The sequence below is a fragment of the Megalobrama amblycephala genome, linkage group LG6 (assembly GCF_018812025.1).
Source record: "Megalobrama amblycephala isolate DHTTF-2021 linkage group LG6, ASM1881202v1, whole genome shotgun sequence".
NCBI classification, from domain to species: domain Eukaryota; kingdom Metazoa; phylum Chordata; class Actinopteri; order Cypriniformes; family Xenocyprididae; genus Megalobrama; species Megalobrama amblycephala.
In genome coordinates this window covers 38,892,711-38,913,177 of record NC_063049.1, presented here as the reverse complement: position 1 = coordinate 38,913,177, position 20,467 = coordinate 38,892,711, and the positions used below count along the sequence as shown (strand labels likewise).

The 20,467-nt window shown below is 35.8% G+C and overlaps 1 protein-coding gene across 4 annotated transcripts in view; it reads left to right on the top strand.

Moving 5' to 3' along the window:
• Positions 1 to 20,467, top strand: part of hdac4 (histone deacetylase 4) — a 259,783-nt gene that overhangs the window by 180,981 nt on the left and 58,335 nt on the right. For all 4 annotated transcript variants that reach the window (XM_048194567.1, XM_048194569.1, XM_048194570.1 and 1 more), the window contains 8 exons: positions 3,197 to 3,325; positions 3,536 to 3,648; positions 4,647 to 4,763; positions 5,038 to 5,248; positions 8,475 to 8,668; positions 13,048 to 13,254; positions 17,499 to 17,685; positions 17,832 to 17,965. In XM_048194567.1, coding sequence (XP_048050524.1) covers positions 3,197 to 3,325; positions 3,536 to 3,648; positions 4,647 to 4,763; positions 5,038 to 5,248; positions 8,475 to 8,668; positions 13,048 to 13,254; positions 17,499 to 17,685; positions 17,832 to 17,965 — 1,292 coding nt within the window. The remainder of the gene's footprint in view (positions 1 to 3,196; positions 3,326 to 3,535; positions 3,649 to 4,646; positions 4,764 to 5,037; positions 5,249 to 8,474; positions 8,669 to 13,047; positions 13,255 to 17,498; positions 17,686 to 17,831; positions 17,966 to 20,467) is intronic.

Here is a 20,467-nt window from a genome sequence, read left to right as displayed (position 1 = left end):
GAATCAGTCTCTCTAAATCCCTCCTTTTCGTGAGCCTGCTCGGCTCTAATAGGCCAGATGGTCCAGTCTGTTGGGATGGGTCTACTGCTTACAACGAAAGTCGGAAACAAACGCCCATTACCATAACTGATTCAGCTTCCTAAAGCTCAGCAATTTTACACACTGTAAAGACAGTAACGATGGCGTCGATTTTTACTATATCAACCCAAGCGTGAGTCTGATGTTGAAATATTGGAAGAACTAGTTCAACCCAAACCTCCATCGCAAGGATGACTTGAGCAGGACGTTTCTCAGTGATGCGTTACTCAGTTTGACATTCACCATGAGATGTTAGAACTTTAATTGTCCATGCAGAATGTAAGTGGGCATTATGCAAATGTGTTAACTTGTGACGTGTGAACTTTGCGGAAATGGGATTCGAATTACAAACGACTCTTTTAAGCGGTTCAGAGTCGACTCTTTCTGAGAGACAACTTTATTATGATGCACTTTCAGCTTTACAACTTTGCTTTGTAAGAGAAGATGCTTTTTTGCTAAACCTGAAAAGTATTAAAAAGCAGCATTTAGAAGTTGTATTAACTAATAATATAATTTTCTACCATATACAATTGAATGCACATTGCTAACAACAACTTGCTTTGTTCTGGTTTCACCTCACTCCAGTCTAAACTAACTGATTTTATAGGTAGGCCTAATTTACTACACATTGTCATTTAAATAACCTGAAAATATTGTGGATTATTAAGGCTAATTTTACTAACCACTCTTGCTAAATGGGGTAAGCACACTTATATTCTCATTTCAGAGTTGTTCGAGTAAATGATTCATTATAGACCGTGTGGACAGATCAGTTGTTGTCATGATTCATTAAAATTAATCTGTTCAAATGAGTCATTAGGACGTTGACACGTTACGTGCAAATCGTGACTGTTATTAGGACATCGCAAAAGGTTTGTCAACACAGAAAATACTTCACCATTGGATAGGATTTTCGTTTTGTTTACTGAAAGTGTGGTTTATGTCAGCTGCACGTGCAGGCCGGCTGTCATAGAAGATGAGTCTTTTGAGCACTATTCACACCCAACGGTTATTCAGGAAAAACATTCTCCGAATGCGCCTCGTGAAACATGGATTCGGTCTTACGAACTTTTAGCATTGTGTCAGTTGATTTAGATTATTATGTGTGAGGTAGAGAGTGAGCAAAGACGGTGCTTACGTTGAAGACAGAGAGAGCTCGCGCGCACGAGGGAGGAGCTCTGCTCGTTCTGTCTGTCAGCACAGCAGTCGTCTCCCTCCTTCATTACAGTCGAATGGTGGCTAGAACCATGATGTCTATGGCTAGAACGGCTCCAGGTTCAAAGGTCAATACGGAATGGATTAATCTGCATTATTTTTTTAACGCATATATATATATATATATATATATATATATATATATATATATATATATATATATATATATATATATATATATATAGAGAGAGAGAGAGAGAGAGAGAGAGAGAGAGAGAGAGTTTAGTTTATTTTATTTAGCCCATTTATATTTTTTCCTGTTTTAAGTGTTTACAAAAAATTACATTTATGCTTAAATACTTGGGATATTAAATGGGTTAAGAAAAAAAAACTTTTTTGTAATATTCTAAATTCTTTTTAAAGCCTGGAAAAACATGCCCCTCAACACCCAGGGCAAATCTGTGTGTATGATTTGAACACTTTGACAGGTTCATTCATGGCTTTTGTTAGTGTCTGCAGATGGCAATGGGTGCATGAGATTCTGTTCTAAAGTTCTAAAGTGTGCACTTTACAGTGGCCAGGCCTGCATTGTTCCTAATGAACTTTGTGTGCTCTCAAACAAGGTCACAAACGAAGCAAGGATCAAGCGTCAGAGCACAATTAGGGCAAGAGAGGGATCAAGAGGTCTTTGTTGAAGTATGTGAGCAGGTGAAAATGTCAGCACTGGCTAATGGGAGAAAATGTCCATGCCATGACAGTTTCAAATAGGCATGACCTTCGCGGTGAATTTTCATTTTGGTAATTGCTGGCCAGGCCTGTGTGCCACCATTGTGGCAGGCCTTTTCTGACACGCTATGTCGCACTTCAAGAGCATGTGTTTGCAAACTGTTTAACTGAAAGCACTCTGAACGGAGGGTATTCATTTGCAGCATTTACACTTAGACAGACTTGATTAAACTTTTGGGCAAGTTGCTGTGCCAAGTTGGAAGTTGTTCAAATGCTGGTTTGCGCCATTGTTTTTCAATGGGAATCTGAATTCACAAACATAATGAGTGACCCGAGATAGCCTCTTTTATAAGGATTAATTAATTAGTTGCTTGGGTCAGGTCAAGCTAGTTTCAAACTTCTTGCTTATTTAACAGTTGCATTTTGCAGAATCAGTCCTAAAGCAATCGTTTTACTGCTTAAGACGAGAAATCTTTCTCAGTGGAGAGTCGGGATTTTTTGGTTTTGAATGCATTGCGATCCATCCATCCATACATCCCTCCGTCCATCCATCCATCCATCCATCCATCCATCCATCCATCCATCAATTCATCCATCCATCTATCAAATCATCCATCCAATCATCCATCCATCAAATCATCCATCCATCCATCCATCCATCAAATCATCCATCCATCCATCCATCCATCCATCCATCCATCCATCCATCCATCCATCCATCAAATCATCCATCCATCCATCCATCCATCCATCCATCCATCCAAACCAAACCAAAGACTGAATTGAAAAACTCTACATAAGCAGGAAGCGTAAAATATATTGTACACAAGTACTGGGTAAAATAATCAATGTTTAATTACTTTTCAGTATTGAATGCATTATGACTTATAATTAAATAGAAAAAATAAAAATAAATAAATAAAAATTAAAAACATACGAACATGCATACATAAAATGAATTAATTAAAATCCATCTAAATACAAAACATCAATTCTCCACTGAGAAACATTTCCCTTCATAATAGGTGATAAGACGGCTTTAGGACTGATTCTGAGGGAAAGCATGCAGTAGACAAAAAGGCAGTTTTAGAACAAAGCCCAAGCGTGAATGTTGTCTATTTAGCTGTAATGTCACACAGCTCTATCCTAAACACAATCTGCTACACTATTTCAGAATTAAATATCTGTACTGTTCTTGCTTTAATTTAATGACCATCTCCTTTCCTTCTCCCGTCAGCATCTGAGCCCAACCTGAAGCTACGATCCAGGCTGAAGCAGAAAGTTACGGAGCGCAGGAGTAGCCCGCTGCTTCGGAGGAAGGATGGGCCGGTCACCACTGCAAAGAAACGTTCTCTGGACATGGCAGGTGAGAGCATCCATCTTGAACATACATCATATTTTATTCATAGGGAAAGTAGAGGAATGTCAAAAAATGATTGGCAGAATGGTGTGTAACTAGTGTCTCCTGCATGCACACCACAGCTCAATGACCTGACTGCTAGGCCATGATTCCAACATCCGTGCATTCTTGACTGATACCAAATTAATCACGTTTTTTCCGCCCATTTTCTCTCAGAATCAGCATGTAGCAGTGCTCCTGGTTCTGGTCCAAGTTCACCCAACAACAGTTCAAACAACATTACCAATGAGAATGGCATCGCTGGATCAATCTCCAACAGTTCAATGGAGGTACAGTGCACTGCATACTTCACCAGCTGTAGTATGGCTCTGACTTTTTGGGTGATGAAACTATGACCACAATTGGTTACGATCACTGTAGCATGTAGGCATTTGCAGTATGTGTATTTTTATGGTTTTATCATGTTAATGTTATATATCAGTTTCCCAAACTGGGGTTTGCCAGGGGGTTCTTGAGTTAATGAAATGCTATATGAAATAATGAAATAATAAAAATGTAAAATTAAAATAAATAATTTTAAAATAAATACATTCAGTTTTACAAAAATGAAACATTTTATTTGTTTACCTGCAGGTTATGTGACTATTAACCACTGAACTGTGAACATGCTGTTATGTTGTTTTATTATTGTAAATTATATATATATATATATATATATATATATATATATATTTTTTTTTTTTTTTTTTTTTTTCTATTATTAAAATATATTAAACATTTAGGAATCCCTGTCTAGTTTTAAAATATTTTTCATATTCATTATGAATTTTATATAATATGCATATACAGGGTTGGGGATCAACAGAATACATGTAACGGCGTTACGTAATAAGGATACAAAAATATATGTGTGTATATATATATATGTATGTGTGTGTGTGTGTGTGTGTGTGTGTGATGATAAGTCTCTGGCATCAGGGCAAACATTGTCAAATTATAATATTTAATAATTATGATATATTAAATTAAAATAAATAAAATGAATGGCTTAGATTTTTAATGTTTTTATAAAATGACCTCTGAATCTCTTTACTTTTACATTTTAGTGAGTTTTAGCTCAGTTTTATTGGTGGTCACACTTGTCATGTTGCTTTGGGAAGTGTTCTGCAATTTTCCTGGCTGTGCATGTTTTTCAGACGTCGACAGTCTCCTTCTTGTAGACGCGTCCCGCAGGGGTCCGGAGAGCGACCAGACAGAGCTGTTTGTTTTTATCGGTGGGGTTTATTTATCTGTGCATATGTTTGTGTGTGTGTGTGTGTCGTTCCAGCCATCTTTGGCACACAGACTCGCCGGCAGAGAGGGTCCTGTTAGCCAGCTGTCTCTGTACACATCGCCCTCCCTTCCCAACATCACCCTGGGCCTGCCAGCCACCGGCCCTTCCAGTGTGAGTCCATCTTTCTTTTTCTCCGTAAGTGGGACAGCCCGCTCGCGTGTGCTCATAGAGGCGCCCCTGTCTGGACCATCAGGGTGCCACATGTGGCTTTTCAGCACCAGTGGCATTTCAAAAAGAGCCTTTGAGAGACAATGGCTGACCACAGCTTACTGACGCAAGCAATATCCTCATACAAGAATTATTTACGAGGGAATGTCCTCTCTTCTTTGCCCTGGATTCTTTTTTGGCTTATGATCTCTCTCCCTCTCTCTCTCTATTCACATAGATGGCATCTGGCCAGCAGGATGGTGACAGAATGGCAGTGCAAGGCTTACAGCCAGGAATACCCATAACCACTCCATTCATGCCAGGAGCCCACCTGCCTTCTTACCTGGCTGCTTCCAGCTTAGAGCGGGATGGCGGCTCGGCACACAACACTCTCCTCCAGCATATGGTGCTTCTGGAGCAGTCAGCCGCACAGAACTCCCTGGTCGCAGGTCAGTCTCAGTCATAATATGTGTTACCAAGACACCTTTTACCTGCTGAGGGGGTTGAGTTGTTAAAAGAAAAAGAAAAAAACTTGTATGCATTTATATTATATTATATTATATTATATTATATTATATTATATTTTATTTTATTTTATTTTATTTTATTTTATTTTATTTTATTTTATTTTATTATATTATATTATATTATATTATATTATATTATATTATATTATATTATATTATATTATATTATATTATATATTATATTATATTATATTATATTATATTATATTATATTATATTATTAATAATACAATATAAGAATGCACTATTGTATATCAACGTTTTATTTTATTCACATTTTCTTGAAGGTATCCATAAATCAAGCATGTTAAGTTTAATATTCAACATTTTTTTTATTCAATTTGTTTATAAATACACAATAATGTTTCAAAGTTTTATTTTACTTGTCATTATTCACATTTTCTTAGAAATCTGTAAACTAGGCATGCAAAGTGTAATATTCCAAATTTGCTAATTTCAATTTATTTATTTGTTATTATTTTTTTTAAACATTAGCAAAAGAAGAAAAAGGAGGGGAAAAGGGTGTATAAAAAGATTATTGTACATTTCAGCTGTTTTTAGGTTGTAGGGAAATAAGAAATGTTGAAGTTCTTCAGACTCTGCTTCTGAGCCTCTTCAGTAAAGAAAATTTCTTATTTTCTTTGAAAGGAAGGAAGTTTGGTCCCACTTGACATTCTTCAGCAAGTCCATTTGATTTTGAGGCACAGCTTACCCTGAAGCATCTGACACGGTTTACACCGCTGCTCAAATTTTGGGAAAATTGTTTTATTTAATAATTAATCTTTGCGAGTGTTGTATTGCTTAAATGTATTATTCGCATGGTTTGTTGAATCTCGTAATACACAAATATTTCTCTCATTTGTGACATAATTTCGCATTATTGCACATTATATCTCAAAATTGCAGCAAAGGGGGGCCTCCAAACAGGCAGGTGCCCCAAGGCCGCGCAGGATCATAATGCGTCGCGCTCCGTTCTCCCTGTGGATGTCATGCATTTATTGGTTGTAATTAGTCCAGCATAGGTTATGCAGCGCCCTTTATAAATTGGATTCAATTTCCTCCGATACGCACTAAAGAAGGCTCATTTTAATCAAATTAGTCATAGGCGGTGTTAATTAGCCTCCTGATGTGCCAGGAACGGCTTCGCGAGAGACGGGAGAGGGAGGCTGGCAATAAGAGGAGGTCAATACTTATCCTGAGGATGAGAGAGTGAGACGCCTCACTGGCGCAGTCAATTCTGACTAATGACTTGTGCCATCATAGACCATCACGTTAAAGAGCTAACCTTTTCTCCGCCCACTGTTGTCAGGGAGACGGGCAAATCAAGTGCACAGGAAGTGTTCAAACAGGAAGTGTCAAGTCAAGTCCCTGGGACAGACGGAGAGCGTGTGTGAAGCAGAGTGGCGCAATAATGCAAATAAAAAAATGAATAAAAAGAGTTTTCTGACTGAATAGCTTTTGTCCTGGTGATCCAGTATATTATATTATATATTATTTTAGATAATTATATTAAAGGATTATTATAAAACTATGAAATATTATTAAATTATTATGATATATATTTATATACACTCATGCAGTTTTTATATTTTACTATATAAATATTGTCAAAATGACTGTTTTATGTATATTATATCAAGTTATTTATATTTTATATTTAATTATTTATTCACACACACTAGTTATGTACGTTTTATTAATTTTATTAAGTATATTTTATATAATTATTTTTTTGTATTATAAAGCAATTAATATTATCTATAATTTTATTATTTATTATTATATAAAATTATTGTATTTTATTATGTATATTATATCATGTTATCTATATTTTATATTGAATTATTTATGTGGAATAATTTCGCACACTGCAGTTTTATGTACATGTTTTATAAATTTTATTGAAATATATTTTATATAATTATTAATTAATTACACAATGTGGCGATTAATTAATCTAATTAATCGCAATTTAATCGCATGTCAAATTTGGCTGAGAAATTACCCCCAAAATATCATCTAAGAGACATTACAAAAAGTAGCTTTAGAAAGAAATATTTTGTTTGATTCAACATGAGGGTGAGTAAATGATAATTATTATTATTATTATAAAAATTATTATTATTAAGAAAATACGATTTTTTTAAATGAAGTTATACTCTAAAAAAGAATCTAAAACTGCCAGTAGGTGGCGGTAAATGTCTTAATGAGTGAGTCATTGAGTCATTCACTCATTCGATTTGTTCAAACGGCTGATTCATTCAGGAATGAAGTAAATGGCACTCTTTATCAGTGGGCCACTGAATCATTGATTCACCCGCTTGATTCGCTCAAAACGAGATTCGTTCAGAAATTAAACGAAACCGCTGTGTGTTGCTCGGAGACACACAACCGTTCTGCTCTGGCTTTATAGGTAATATTTTCATTGGCAAAATTGAGCAAAAGCAGAAAATATTATGTCTAAAATATAACACAATATTAACTTCTGATTTATTGAACTGTTTTGAAAAATCAGTATCACATTTGAACTCGTGCTATCCGGGACAAAAACAGTACTCGTGTGATATTGCGCTCGTTACTGGTGTGATATTGCTTAACTATTATGTTATATGACATAAATATGAGACGACAACTCAAACGGGCATTTTTGACCTGATATCTTGAATTTTAGTATGATTCTAACTTCATTCTATAGGCTTTGTCACACAGGGAGTTGGCCTGCTTCATATTCGCCATCAATAAACATCAATCATGCTGTTTTTTTGTTATTTTTGGGTGTTTTTTTTTTTTTTTTTGCATTTTGCATTTTGCACCATGAGTTGCACATACTTAGGACAGCATGCTAAGTTTGAAATCGTTACACTTTAAAAACGCATCTCAAGATCTGTGTTCTGTTCTGTTCCATTTAGTTGCATTTTTCAATTACTTTTAAGAAGGATCTTGTCAGTTTTGTGTTCAGTAAATGCTTCACAAGCAATCCGTGGGCATGCCTTCTAAAGCTCAGACAGAGATACGTTTAAATCTTCAGTCGTGTATTCAGGAAACTTAACCCCCTGAGAGCAAAAGCAGACGAGGTGTTAATTAATTCAGGGCTAAGTGCTAACTAGAATCTGCTGCGTAACCCAAAGCCCATGTGTTGTGTCCCCAGGCCTGGGTGGCGTGCCTCTGCAGTCCCATCCCATCCATAAGCTCCGGCAGCATCGGCCCCTCGGACGCACGCAGTCGGCCCCCCTGCCCCAGAACGCCCAGGCGCTGCAACAGCTGGTGGTTCAACAGCAACACCAGCAGTTCCTGGAAAAACACAAGCAACAGTTCCAACAGCAGCAGCTTCACATCAGCAAGGTACAGCACTGTCTTTAGCTCCCTTGATCACCATGACAACCAGCAGGATGTGCATTCCTTATATGGTCAGACCGGAAGCACTCTGCTAGTGTGTTTGTGTGTACGTGGGACTGCAGTCATGAGCAGACCCAGACTGATTCTATGCATGGAATCACATTTTCTGTGCTGAATTTTTGAGGCAATGCAGAATTCTGTGAAATTAATTACATTAAACGGGGTTCAAGTAATGATTTTGTCTGCTGGTCCCACCTCAAAAGATTTATATTTTTGAAGTTTTAGACAAAGATTTTTTTTTTCCTTCACATTTTACAAAAAAAAAAAAAGTCTCTAATACTCACCCAAGGGTATATTTATTTGATCCAAAATACAGTAATATTGTGAAATATTATTACAGTTTAAAATAACTGTTTATATTTTAAAATGTAATTTATTCCTGTGATCAAAGCTGAATTTTCAGCATCATTACTCCAGTCTTCAGTGTCACATGATCCTTCAGAAATCATTCTAATATGCTGATTTGCTGCTCAAGAAACATTTAAAATTATTATTTTTTTATGAATGTTGATTATTTTCAGGATTATTTGTTAAATAGAAAATTTGAAAGACCAGCATTTATTTGAAATAGAAATATTTTGTAACATTATAAAACTGACTTTTGATCAATTTAATGCATCCTTGCTGAATAAAAGTAATAATTTATTTTTTTTAAAAATTAATAAACTGACCACAAACTTTTGAACTGAAGTGTATTTTACAAAACTTTATTTTCTTCACAAAATGTTTTGCTGGAAAATGATGAATGAAAATGGCTTATCTACCTACGTGCTTAAGCTACAAATAGAATTGTATATATCTAAGTATTTTACAAATAAATTTTAAATATGTATTATTTTTGTATTAATAAAAATGCTTGATGGGATGAGCAGTTCATTCATTCATAAACTAAATGTCTGCATTATCATATACTTTTCCATATAATTCTTTGCTTTGGAACAAAGTTTGCAATGTTGTATTGAATGGAGTTTGTTGATTTGCTTCATGAGCTTTTCATTGAAGGATTTTAAATCCCTATGGGAAAAGAATGAATGAGGAAAATCCTCGCTGTGCTCTATAACCGCCCTGTTTTATTCCTCCTCGTGTTTGCTCACGGAGTGTGTGGTGAAGTCTGTGGAAGATTACTAGTGTTGGCTCATTATCCTACAGGGTTTTTGGTTTGTTTCTAATGCCTTTGCTCTCCCCCCCACCCACCCACCACTGCAAATGTGCATTATAGATTAGTTACGGGGTTAATCCATGCCCGCACACAAACATGTCCGAATGAGATCACTGGGTGTGGATCACCTCAGCGCTACACTCTGGGCTTCCGGGAATACGGCCTCTTTGCTCAGCAGATGTGGAATTTAATGCTTCCCAAGCATTTACGCTGTTTAGATTTGAGTCCATTCCTATGTTTTAGAAGTTCACGCTGGAGATGTGAGAAGGCATATGTTGTGGGTCTGTGCATGTAGTTTTCTGCATATCAAAGTAGGTCCAGTTAGAGCTGCACCATTCTGGATAAAATGAGAATCACATTATTTTTTTTTATTATTTTTTTTTCCTTAAAAAGAGATCATGATTCTCCCACGATTCTGAACAGATAACTAAACAAAATAGCATGTAATTATTTACTAGAGGACAAAATATTAATTGCTGCAGTCGATTGAAAAAATATTTAATTTAATAGTTAATAGTAATAGTAAAAATGAATGAATGAATGATTCAATGACTCACTCAAACTACTTGTTTTATTACTGGATGAATCAATGTTTTTGAATGAACCTTTTGGTTGAATCATTCAATGTCAAATGCACTTTTAACAGTTACTTGTCGCCACCTAACGTAGTTAACATAGACTTCCGTGTTTATAAACTATAAACGTTTGTCTCAGCAGGCTACATCTGTGATAATTTGGATATTTGTAACACAGAAATAACAATACTGTGGTTCACTTGCTTTCTCTGGCTCGAACACAGAAACAGGAAATTCGATGTCATTTCGAAATAAGATCGCGAGGGTGTTTGAATCGAGATCATGAACTTTTTACGATTAATCTTGTAGCTCTAAGTCCAGTGCATGAAATCTGTGGCCTTAATTTTTGCATTTTACACAGTGTATTTAGGAAACAAATCTGCATAATGGATTTAAACATGGTAAATAGTCCATAAACTTGTTCAATTTTTTAAAAATCATCCCGTACACACTGTAGTTCTGAATCTCATTTGTGCAGTTTAACTATAGTTTTAATCAAATTTGCCATGTCGTAATGAGTCATGAGAACCAAAAACGTTTGGCATTATGGACAACAAACCTAGCATGATTCACCACAACTCAAACGTGAATGAGATTTAAGAGAAGCATGGGTGAAGATAATGTCTTAATTTCTGTGTTTTCCTCATTCAAGCTATCGTTTGGTTTCAGAAAACCCAAAAGATATACTTTTATGGTGATTTTTGTCACTTTTAGAGCTTGACAGCCTTTGCTTACCATTGTTTAACAGTGGAACGACATGAGGATGGATCAAAAATGACAGAATTCAAATAACCTAATTAATATTCATGACCCAAGCCATACCTGCCAAAGTTTGTGTGCTGAGCTAATAACACTGACAGAAAGTCTAGCTTTGTGAGCAACCAAATGTGTTTTAGGCCTAATTTTTGAACTTTTATGACAGAAAGGCCTGGGAGATGTTTTTTTTGAGACGTTTTAGGAAAGATTTAAGTTTTTAAATGGTATCTAGTTTGAATGCATCTGTAGCAAATAGACGTTTAAAATAATCATGTCATGCTTGTGAGGAAATTTATGAAGTGTGTCTCCAAGTTTCAGATCATTCCTGTAATTTTGGCTTTGGCTGTTTCCTTTTACAAAGACATTACATGAGCATGTTCACTAAGCTGAAAGGAGAGATGTAGCTGTGGAGAAAAACAAAGAGGAGAATATGAAAAAAAGAAAAGCTTGTTTGGAATGAAGCACACGGATGAGGCAATTGCCGAGCGCTCTGACGTCAATTATGTTCCCTCGGCACAGTGCCAGGGGCCTGTGTTTTTACCCGACTCGAGTACGTGTGTGTGTGTGTGTGTGTGTGTATGCAGGGTTGAGGGCGGGGCTAGAGCTGTCATTGCCACGGTGATAGGGTTAGACACAGCTGTCACAGCATGAACTTGAGCCAAGAGGGCAGTTTCGTTTGTTCCTGTTGTTCCAAGAATGTTATTTTAATGCAACTGTAGCTTTGATTTTTTTTGACAGAAGATCTTTGTGTGTGTTGCAGATGTGTTCTGATTTATTCTCTCATGAAGTCCTATTCTGTTATTCAAATTTCACAACCTTTTTTTTAACTTCTTTTAAGGGATCAATTTCCAAATGAAAGGTTATTCAATGTTTTTTTTTTTTTTTTTTTTTTTGATTGTATATTTTATATTTTATGTTGACTTTAAGGGCTTATGCTTTTGAAAAAAGTTGTTAGCTGCACTACAAACTAACACAAGAACATCAGATCGTGTACTTTTGAATATTTTACTTTTTTATAATATATATATATATATATATATATATATATATATATATATATATATATAAGTCCTTAAAGTCAACATAAAATATAAAAAAAATAAAAATAAAAAATTATATATATATATATATATATAATTTTTATTTATTTTTTTACCCTTCTGAAAAATACACTACCATTCATAAATTTGGGCTTGATAAGATTCTTTTATGTTTTTATTAGAAGTCTTTTACACTCACCAAGGCTGAATTTATTTGATCAGAAAACAGCAGTATTGTGAAATATTACAATTTCAATTAACTGTTTTCTATTTAAATATATTTTAAAATTCCTGTGATCAAAGCTGAATTTTCAGCATCATTACTCCAGTCTTCAGGGTCACATGATCCTTCAGAAATCATTCTAATATGCTGATTTGCTGTTCAAGACACATTTCTGATTATTATTATGAATGTTGAAAACAGGTGTGCTGCTTAATATTTTTGTGGAAACCGTGATACTTTTTTTTTTTTTAAGGATTCTTTGAGGAATAGAGCATTCAGACTAACATAATTTATTTGAAGTTGAATTATTTTGTAAAATTATACATGTATTTACTGTTGCAATTTAATGCATCCTTGCTGAATAAAAATATTTTAAAAAAATTCAAAAAAGATCCCCAAACTTTTGAATGCAAATGTATAATTTAGTAGCATTGCTAATTTAAGTTAGTTATTCCGTTGAATACACATCCTATTGTCCTCTCTAATAAAATGATAAATTTTTATCTGTAGAAGTCTGATTGATCAGATTATTTGATAGTGAATACTGACTTGTGTTTCTCCACATCTCTCAGATGATGGCTAAGCCGAACGAGCCGGGCCGACAGCACGAGAGCCACCCGGAGGAGACAGAAGAGGAGCTGAGGGAACACCAGGGGCTGGGAGACTCCTCGGAGGGTCTTCCCCACGGGGTCACCATCAAACAGGAACCTCCAGATGAACAGGATGAAGAGTTCCAGCAGAGAGAGAGACAAGCTGAGGAAGAGATGCTCTTCAGACAGGTGAGGATCTGGCTGACCACCTGGTTATTGCTCTGTTGTAGGACAGCAGATGTGATTTTGCGGGACACATGGAAGAGGCACGTCCTGATATTGCTGAGTTAGATGCGTTCCTGGGTCAACATATTTTGTTGATCCTGGAACAACATTCTAGTCTGAAAATTTAGTCTTAACCCTATTCCTACCCCTAAAACTAACCCTACCCATAAGTCATCCCAAAAATCAGAGGGAAATGATAGATGAATAACACTGATGTAGAAGCACCAATTCATGATTTTAAGCCTAAACTTGACATAATCTGTAAACTTGTTCCTCAAATCTGATTGATTTGAATGTTGTTCCAGGATCAACAAAAATGTTGAACATGTTGAACTCAGCAAAATCAGGTTATGCCATGGAAGAGAGGCAAATTTAATACTATTAGACTATGCAAATATTGATTTACATTAGTAGGAAAGCCTGTTTGCTGGGTGATAACATGCTTTAAATTGCCAGTAAGCTTTGTTAATTGTAACAATTGGCTCTGTGACTGGCACTCATTTTGCCCAGGTTTGAGTGATGCAGTTTAATTTAACGAGAAAAAAGTCGTTAAATTTCGAGAAAAAAGTCGAGATAAAATGTTGAGAATAAACTCGTTAAATTACGAGAAAAAACTCGTTAAATTTTGAGGAGAAAGTCGAGATAAAATGTTGAGAATAAAGTCATTAAATTATGAGAAAAAAGTTAAATTACAAATTTGTTCTCATAATTTAACAACTTTTTTCTCGTAATTTAATGACTTTATTCTCATAATTTAATGACTTTATTCTCAACATTTTATCTCGACTTTTTTCTCGAAATTTAACGTCATTTTTCTCATAATTTAACAAATTTGTTCTCGTAATTTAACAACTTTTTTCTCGTAATTTAATGAGTTTATTCTCAACATTTTATCTCGACTTTTTTCTCGAAATTTAACGACTTTTTTCTCGTAATTTAACGAGTTTATTCTCGTAATTTAACGAGTTTATTCTCAACATTTTATTTCGACTTTTTTCTCGAAATTTAACGAGTTTTTTCTCGAAATTTAACAACTTTAATCTCGAGATGGTTTTATTTTTTTATTATTGCTTGGCCCTAATCCTCCTCCGTAGTATTTTTACTTTATCTGTTCCTCAATATTTAATGTATTTTTGAATAAATCTGTCATGAAAACGTTTATGACAGCCACAATTGAAATGTTATATTTCAAAAAACGAATTGGAGTAGAAGCATCAAAAAGTTATTATAACCTTATTGTAATAAAAAAAGTTTGTATGCAAATCAGTTGTTAATTTTAATCTTCAATATTATAATAATGTAGCAACTGACAGGGTTTCCTGTATAGTTTACAGCATTAGTTCTGAGAGATTGTTTTCCCTGAGAAAAATTAACATGTGCGGTACCTGATATATATCCAAATGAATCAAATCAAATCAAATCGAGATCGGAATATAATCAAATTGCAAGCTTGTGAATCAAAATCGAATTGTGAAATTTGTGTCAATGCCCAGCCCTAACAATCTGAATAATGGGTCAAATCACATTTTATACTAAAATAAATTTCCTTGAGTTATGTTCCTTGACTACACAAACATTAAATGCACTTTTCCCGATTCAATGTTTTGTTGGATCTGTCAGTTTTGAACAGGATGTTCTTATTCAGTCCTGGCTGGTGTAGCTGTTTTTAACCTTCACCAGAAGTTCACTTTTGATGAGATCCACACTAGCTTCTTTGCTCCGTCCACGCAGTTATCATCAGGGGAAAAAAACCCTCTACAAATAAGTTGGTTGGTTATTTTTCCCACTCTAGCTTGTTGACGGCAGCGCCAATGGAATTTTAAATGCCAATCACATTTTTTTAGTGTATTTTTTATTGTTATATTATAATTAAGGGAAGAAAACAATAATACAGACATGCTGGACACAGCTTGCGTCTTGCAGGATGCGGGAAAAAGCTCCCAATTTCAGGACTTTCCCGCAAAATGCAGGGCAGGTTGTCACCCTAGTGAGAATGATGAAACAGACAGACAGCTTCAGGAAGATATAAGGCCGTGTCCGTCACTCTTGAGAATGTAGAAATGCACAATAAATAGTGTTTCTTTGAATGGCACAGACACAAACACCAGAAGGGGGCAGCAATAGGCTCCTATAAGGAAACAAGCAGCTTGTATGTGGAAAAAGGGGTTATTAAAGGAATAGTTCACCCAAAAACGAAAAATTTTGCCATCATTTACTCACCCTCAAATTGTTCCAAACCTGTATGACTTACTTTCTTCTGCTGAACACAAAAGAAGATATTTTCAAGAATGTTTGTAACCAAACTGTTGACGGGCCCCATTGACTTTAGTAGTGTTTTTTTTTTTTCCATACTATGGAAGTCAACAGGTCAACTGTTCAAATATCTTCTTTTGGGTTAAACCGATCAAAGAAAGTCATACAAGTTTGGAACAACATGAGTGTGAGTAAATGATGACAGAACTTCCATTTTTGGTGTCTTTCTAGCACTTGCTCAGCTGATGACATGCTTCTATTTTAGCTGCCAAAAAACAATAATGGTAATTTGTCAAATACAAAAAAGAGCAGTTGTACTGGCTAAGCAGTTGTGCAAACATTAACATGCCGGTTTCTTCAGTGCACAAGCAGATTAGCTGAATAAAAGTGGTCTTTTATTAACACGAAATGCTCAATATGTGTTTATTGGTGCTTACTTAGAAACCAGTGTTTTTTTTTTTATCATTCATATCTTTTTAATGCAACCACAAGTCCTCAGCGCTTAATCACTGCTTTTAAAATGAACAGGAGGTGGGCACTTGTGCTAGACGAGATTATTTTAGGTCCAGCTCGTTTTCTTCTTAATGGGCAACAGGGGTTTGAAACCCTCTGCATGTTCCTGCAATCAAACTGAAATATTCATCAGCTAACTAAAGCTGTGTGTCTGAAACTGAGGGTAGCTGCCAATTAACAGGCAGTGCTTATGTATGAAGCAACTTCCTAAGGTTTCAGACCGGCTTCCAAGGCACCATAACATCACGTACTGTATAATGATCAGGGATAAACTCAAGTGAGCTTTAGAGAAACATAACCAAGCATATATTTGAAAGCTGCAATGCTTGTTTCTTAGTAGAAATTGAAATATACACTGTTTGGGGTCAGTAAGATTTTTGCATTTTGGAAATTAATGATTTTATTCAGCAAAAATGCATGAAATTGGTCATAAGTGAGAGTAAATGTATAATATTACAAAAGATTTCTAATTCAAATAAATGCTATTCTTTTGAACTTTTTCATCAGAGAATCCCGTTTCAGTTTTATTTGTTTTTTATTATTATTTTATTTATTTATTTGGCATTGATAATAATCAGAAATGTTTCTTGAGCAGCAAATCATCATATTAGAATGATTTCTGAAGGATCATGTGACTGAAGACTGGAGTGATGATGCTGAAAATTCAGCTTTGATCACAGGAATAAATTACATTTTAAAGTTTATTCAAATCATAAACATTTATTTTAGGTTGTAATAATATTTCACAATATTACTGTTTTGTTTTGTTTTGTTTTTTTCTTTATATTTTGATCAATTCAGTGCATCCTTGGTGAAGCAAGGCAAGGCAATGCAGGTTTATTTATATAGCACATTTCATACACAATGGTAATACAAAGTGCTTTACATAAAAAACATTTTTTTTGTGTGTGTAAATTTTGATGCCATGTTGTGAGTATACAAAAACATAAAAAAAAATAATAATAATTGGAAACCCCAAACTTTTGAATGGTAATTGCAAATCTTTTTTTAATGCATATTTATAAATAATTTTCATCTTCCAACCCAGATGCAATTTTTATACTTTGAACAAACTACTTTGACCATTTGTACTTTCGTGCCTTCATTTTCCATGTTTTGGACAGTCAAAATTTAGTCTTGGACAGCTGGATGCAAGGCACTGTGATATTTGAAGTGTGGATCGAAACCTTCTCACCTTAATTAGCATAATAAGTGAATTCTTTCTCCTTGATTTTCAAAATATGAAGCATTTTCTACATTTAACATGCTTGTCTGTGTTTTTCAATGTATTGAGTGCCACCTGCTGGTTATTTGTGTAACTACAGGATGCCTAAAGCACTTGATTTTTATCTATATGAAGTATGAAACTTCCTTTGTTTCCATAAATCCACTTGCAAAGTTAAGTTATTTCAAGGGAAACTTCTGTTCTTGTCTCTGAGCAGCAAGCTCTCCTGTTGGAGCAACAGAGGATCCATCAGCTGAGGAACTATCAGGCATCTATGGAGGCGGCCGGACTGTCTGTGACCTTCCCAGGCCATCGGCCCCTGTCCAGAGCACAGTCGTCCCCGGCCTCAGCGACCTTTCCCATTGTGGTGCAGGAACCACCAGCCAAACCGCGCTTTACCACCGGTTAGTCACTGGATTAGATATCATTGCCGTGGGATTGACAACTTAACAACTAAGCAAAACAACTAAGCATCCAGATATTAAATATAATTAAGTATATGTATATTAGTTTGTATCCCTCCTTAAAATAGCTATTTGTGCCCCTACAGGTCTGGTGTACGACACTCTGATGCAGAAACACCAGTGCATGTGTGGAAACAGTAACATCCACCCCGAGCACGCCGGACGCATCCAGAGCATCTGGTCGCGACTGCAGGAGACAGGACTGCGTGGCCAGTGTGAGGTAATTCGTTTGCTCACATCTGTCTATGACATTATCTGCTGTTTTAGCAGTAACATGATGTGATGTTTGTGCACCAAACATATTTAAGTTGTATTGCTTCAGCCTGCTGGTTGATTTGGCAAGGTGAAGGATATTTTTACGATCTGTAGAGGGAGCTGTTCAGCCATCACTAACACAGCCACACACTCCCTTTGATGAAACTTTATGAATAAACCAAAGAGTTTTACTCAACAGAAAAGGGGGGGGGTGAGATTGATTTGAGTGTGTTTGAGGGAAAATTAAGGCGGGAGAGAAAAAGAGGCATATAAAAGCAGAGGAAGTGCTGGTGAATTACAGCATGAGACCACTTGTGAAAATACTTCTCTTTTCACAATTTAATACACATTTTTTCATTACAAATTTGACAAATCCAAAGAGCATCTTGTATTTCAATGGAATCTGCAGCATCTGACCTTTGTACTAATGAGTAACATTTTCTATTTTAATTAGTGACCTAAACTTTATTTTGTCTTTTTTTTATTTTTCATGTTTTTTAAAGGAGTCTCTTATGCTCACAAAGGCTGAATTTATTTGATCAAAAATACAGTAAAATAGTAATATTGTAAAACATTATTGCAATTTAAAATAATTTTAATTTTATTTTTTAAATGTAATTTATTCCTGTGATGCAAAGCTGAATTTTCAGCATCATTACTCCAGTCTTCAGTGTCACATGATCTTTCAGAAATCATTCTAATATGCAGATTTGCTGCTCAAGAAATGTTCTTATTATTATCAATGTTGAAAACAGTTGTGCTGATTAATATTTTGTGGAAAATACTTTTTTTTTTCAGAATTCTTCGATGAATAGACATTTAAAAAAAAAAAAAAAAAAAGCATCTGTTTGAAATAGGAATCCTTTGTAACCAGTGTTGGGTGTAATGCATTACTAAGTAATTAATAGTTCAGAAATAGTTCAGTTCAGTAATAATTTATGCAATTTTATATTATTTATTTGTAAGAATTAAAAGAGCATTTTCATGTCTATGCTCGTGTTGTTCAACTGATTGAGGTTGATATGGGATTTAGAAAGTAATTAGTAAGAAGTAATCCAATATTGTATTGCAAGCAACACTTGTGCTGCTATTGAGGTTTGGTGGTATGGGTAGGTTTAAGGGTGGGTTAAGATGTAACAGTGTAATAATAAATGTAATTACAGAAATTAATTACAGATGTGCATTGTATCAAAGGATCAAAAGTACTTTTTTACTTGGAACTTAAGTACTTGGAACTTACCCAACACTGTTTGTAACAATGTAAAAGTCTTTACTGTCACTTTTGTTCAATTTAATTCATCCTTACTGAATAAAAGTATTCATTTCATTCAAAAAACCTTTAATCGATTGTATATTTCTTCTCAATTTAATTCTAAATGTTTAACAATCATGCAACTAAATGACAAAAATCAGATTATTGTTTGCAGGCTTGTGGGCACGAAACCCCACACACTAAATATAGTATGCTTTGAGATATAAATAACATTATTTTACTCCCTTTACCACATTTCACAATGTTTAGATCGATTTCCCTCCGAGTTACCGCAGAAAAGCAGTGTGTGCCTGCTTATCTCTGCCTCCACCTGCTGAGGGCAATTCCTGAGCTCTCTCATCATCTCGAGCCCTGATCGCTGGAGCCTAATGGCTCTCGCTGGATCTAATCTCTCCTGCCACGCTGGCTCCATTGCGTCAGGCCTGTTAGAGGCAGTCGCATAGCTGCAGTCTCTGTTTTCCTCCAAACAAACAAGTAAACAAGCACGACAATGGCACGGCCGCGCGTCCGCTCTCTCGCCTACGTTCTCTCCGTGGTGGGGATGTTTATTGTTCTGAGAGATGGAAACAGTGAATTGGGCCTCAATTAAAGGCAGTCATGACTCTAATACCCCCTAATCTACAGCAGGGGGGCCCTTAAAGAGTGTAGGGTTGTTTTAAGCTGCCGCCAGCCAGCACCGGGCCCCCGCGGCCCCTCTTTAACTGCCCTTGCTGTTAAATCCGAGAGGTAGTACGTCCTGTTGCAGGTGTCGCCTCGGCAGAACCCTCCCCAGAGCGCTTCCACAGGTGGGCAGGTCCGCCTCCCTCTCGGATGGTTTGTGCCTCGGAGGCCAGAGCTATTAAAAAAGGGAAAATGACATTATTGCAAATCCAGCAGCTCCGGCACCTCTGAGGACCGGCGGCTTTGTTCTGCAGGCATGTGGGGCCTGGTTTGGAGTGGGAGGTGGACAGCGGGCCTGTTTTAGCTCTGCTAAGACAGCTAAAGTCTTTAGTCAGAGTATAGAGCGCTGCAGGGGTGACGTATTTTTGTAGGCCATCCCGGAGATCGCATCACCCTGGTTCCCTCGACAAAAACCCAATAGGATTTTTCCATTGACTTTTCAATTTTTGCAGAAAATAAGGTCTTTGACTGACAAAATCGTACACGTTTTGTTCATCGTGATAATCTCTGAACACAACTTTTATGAATTTTTTA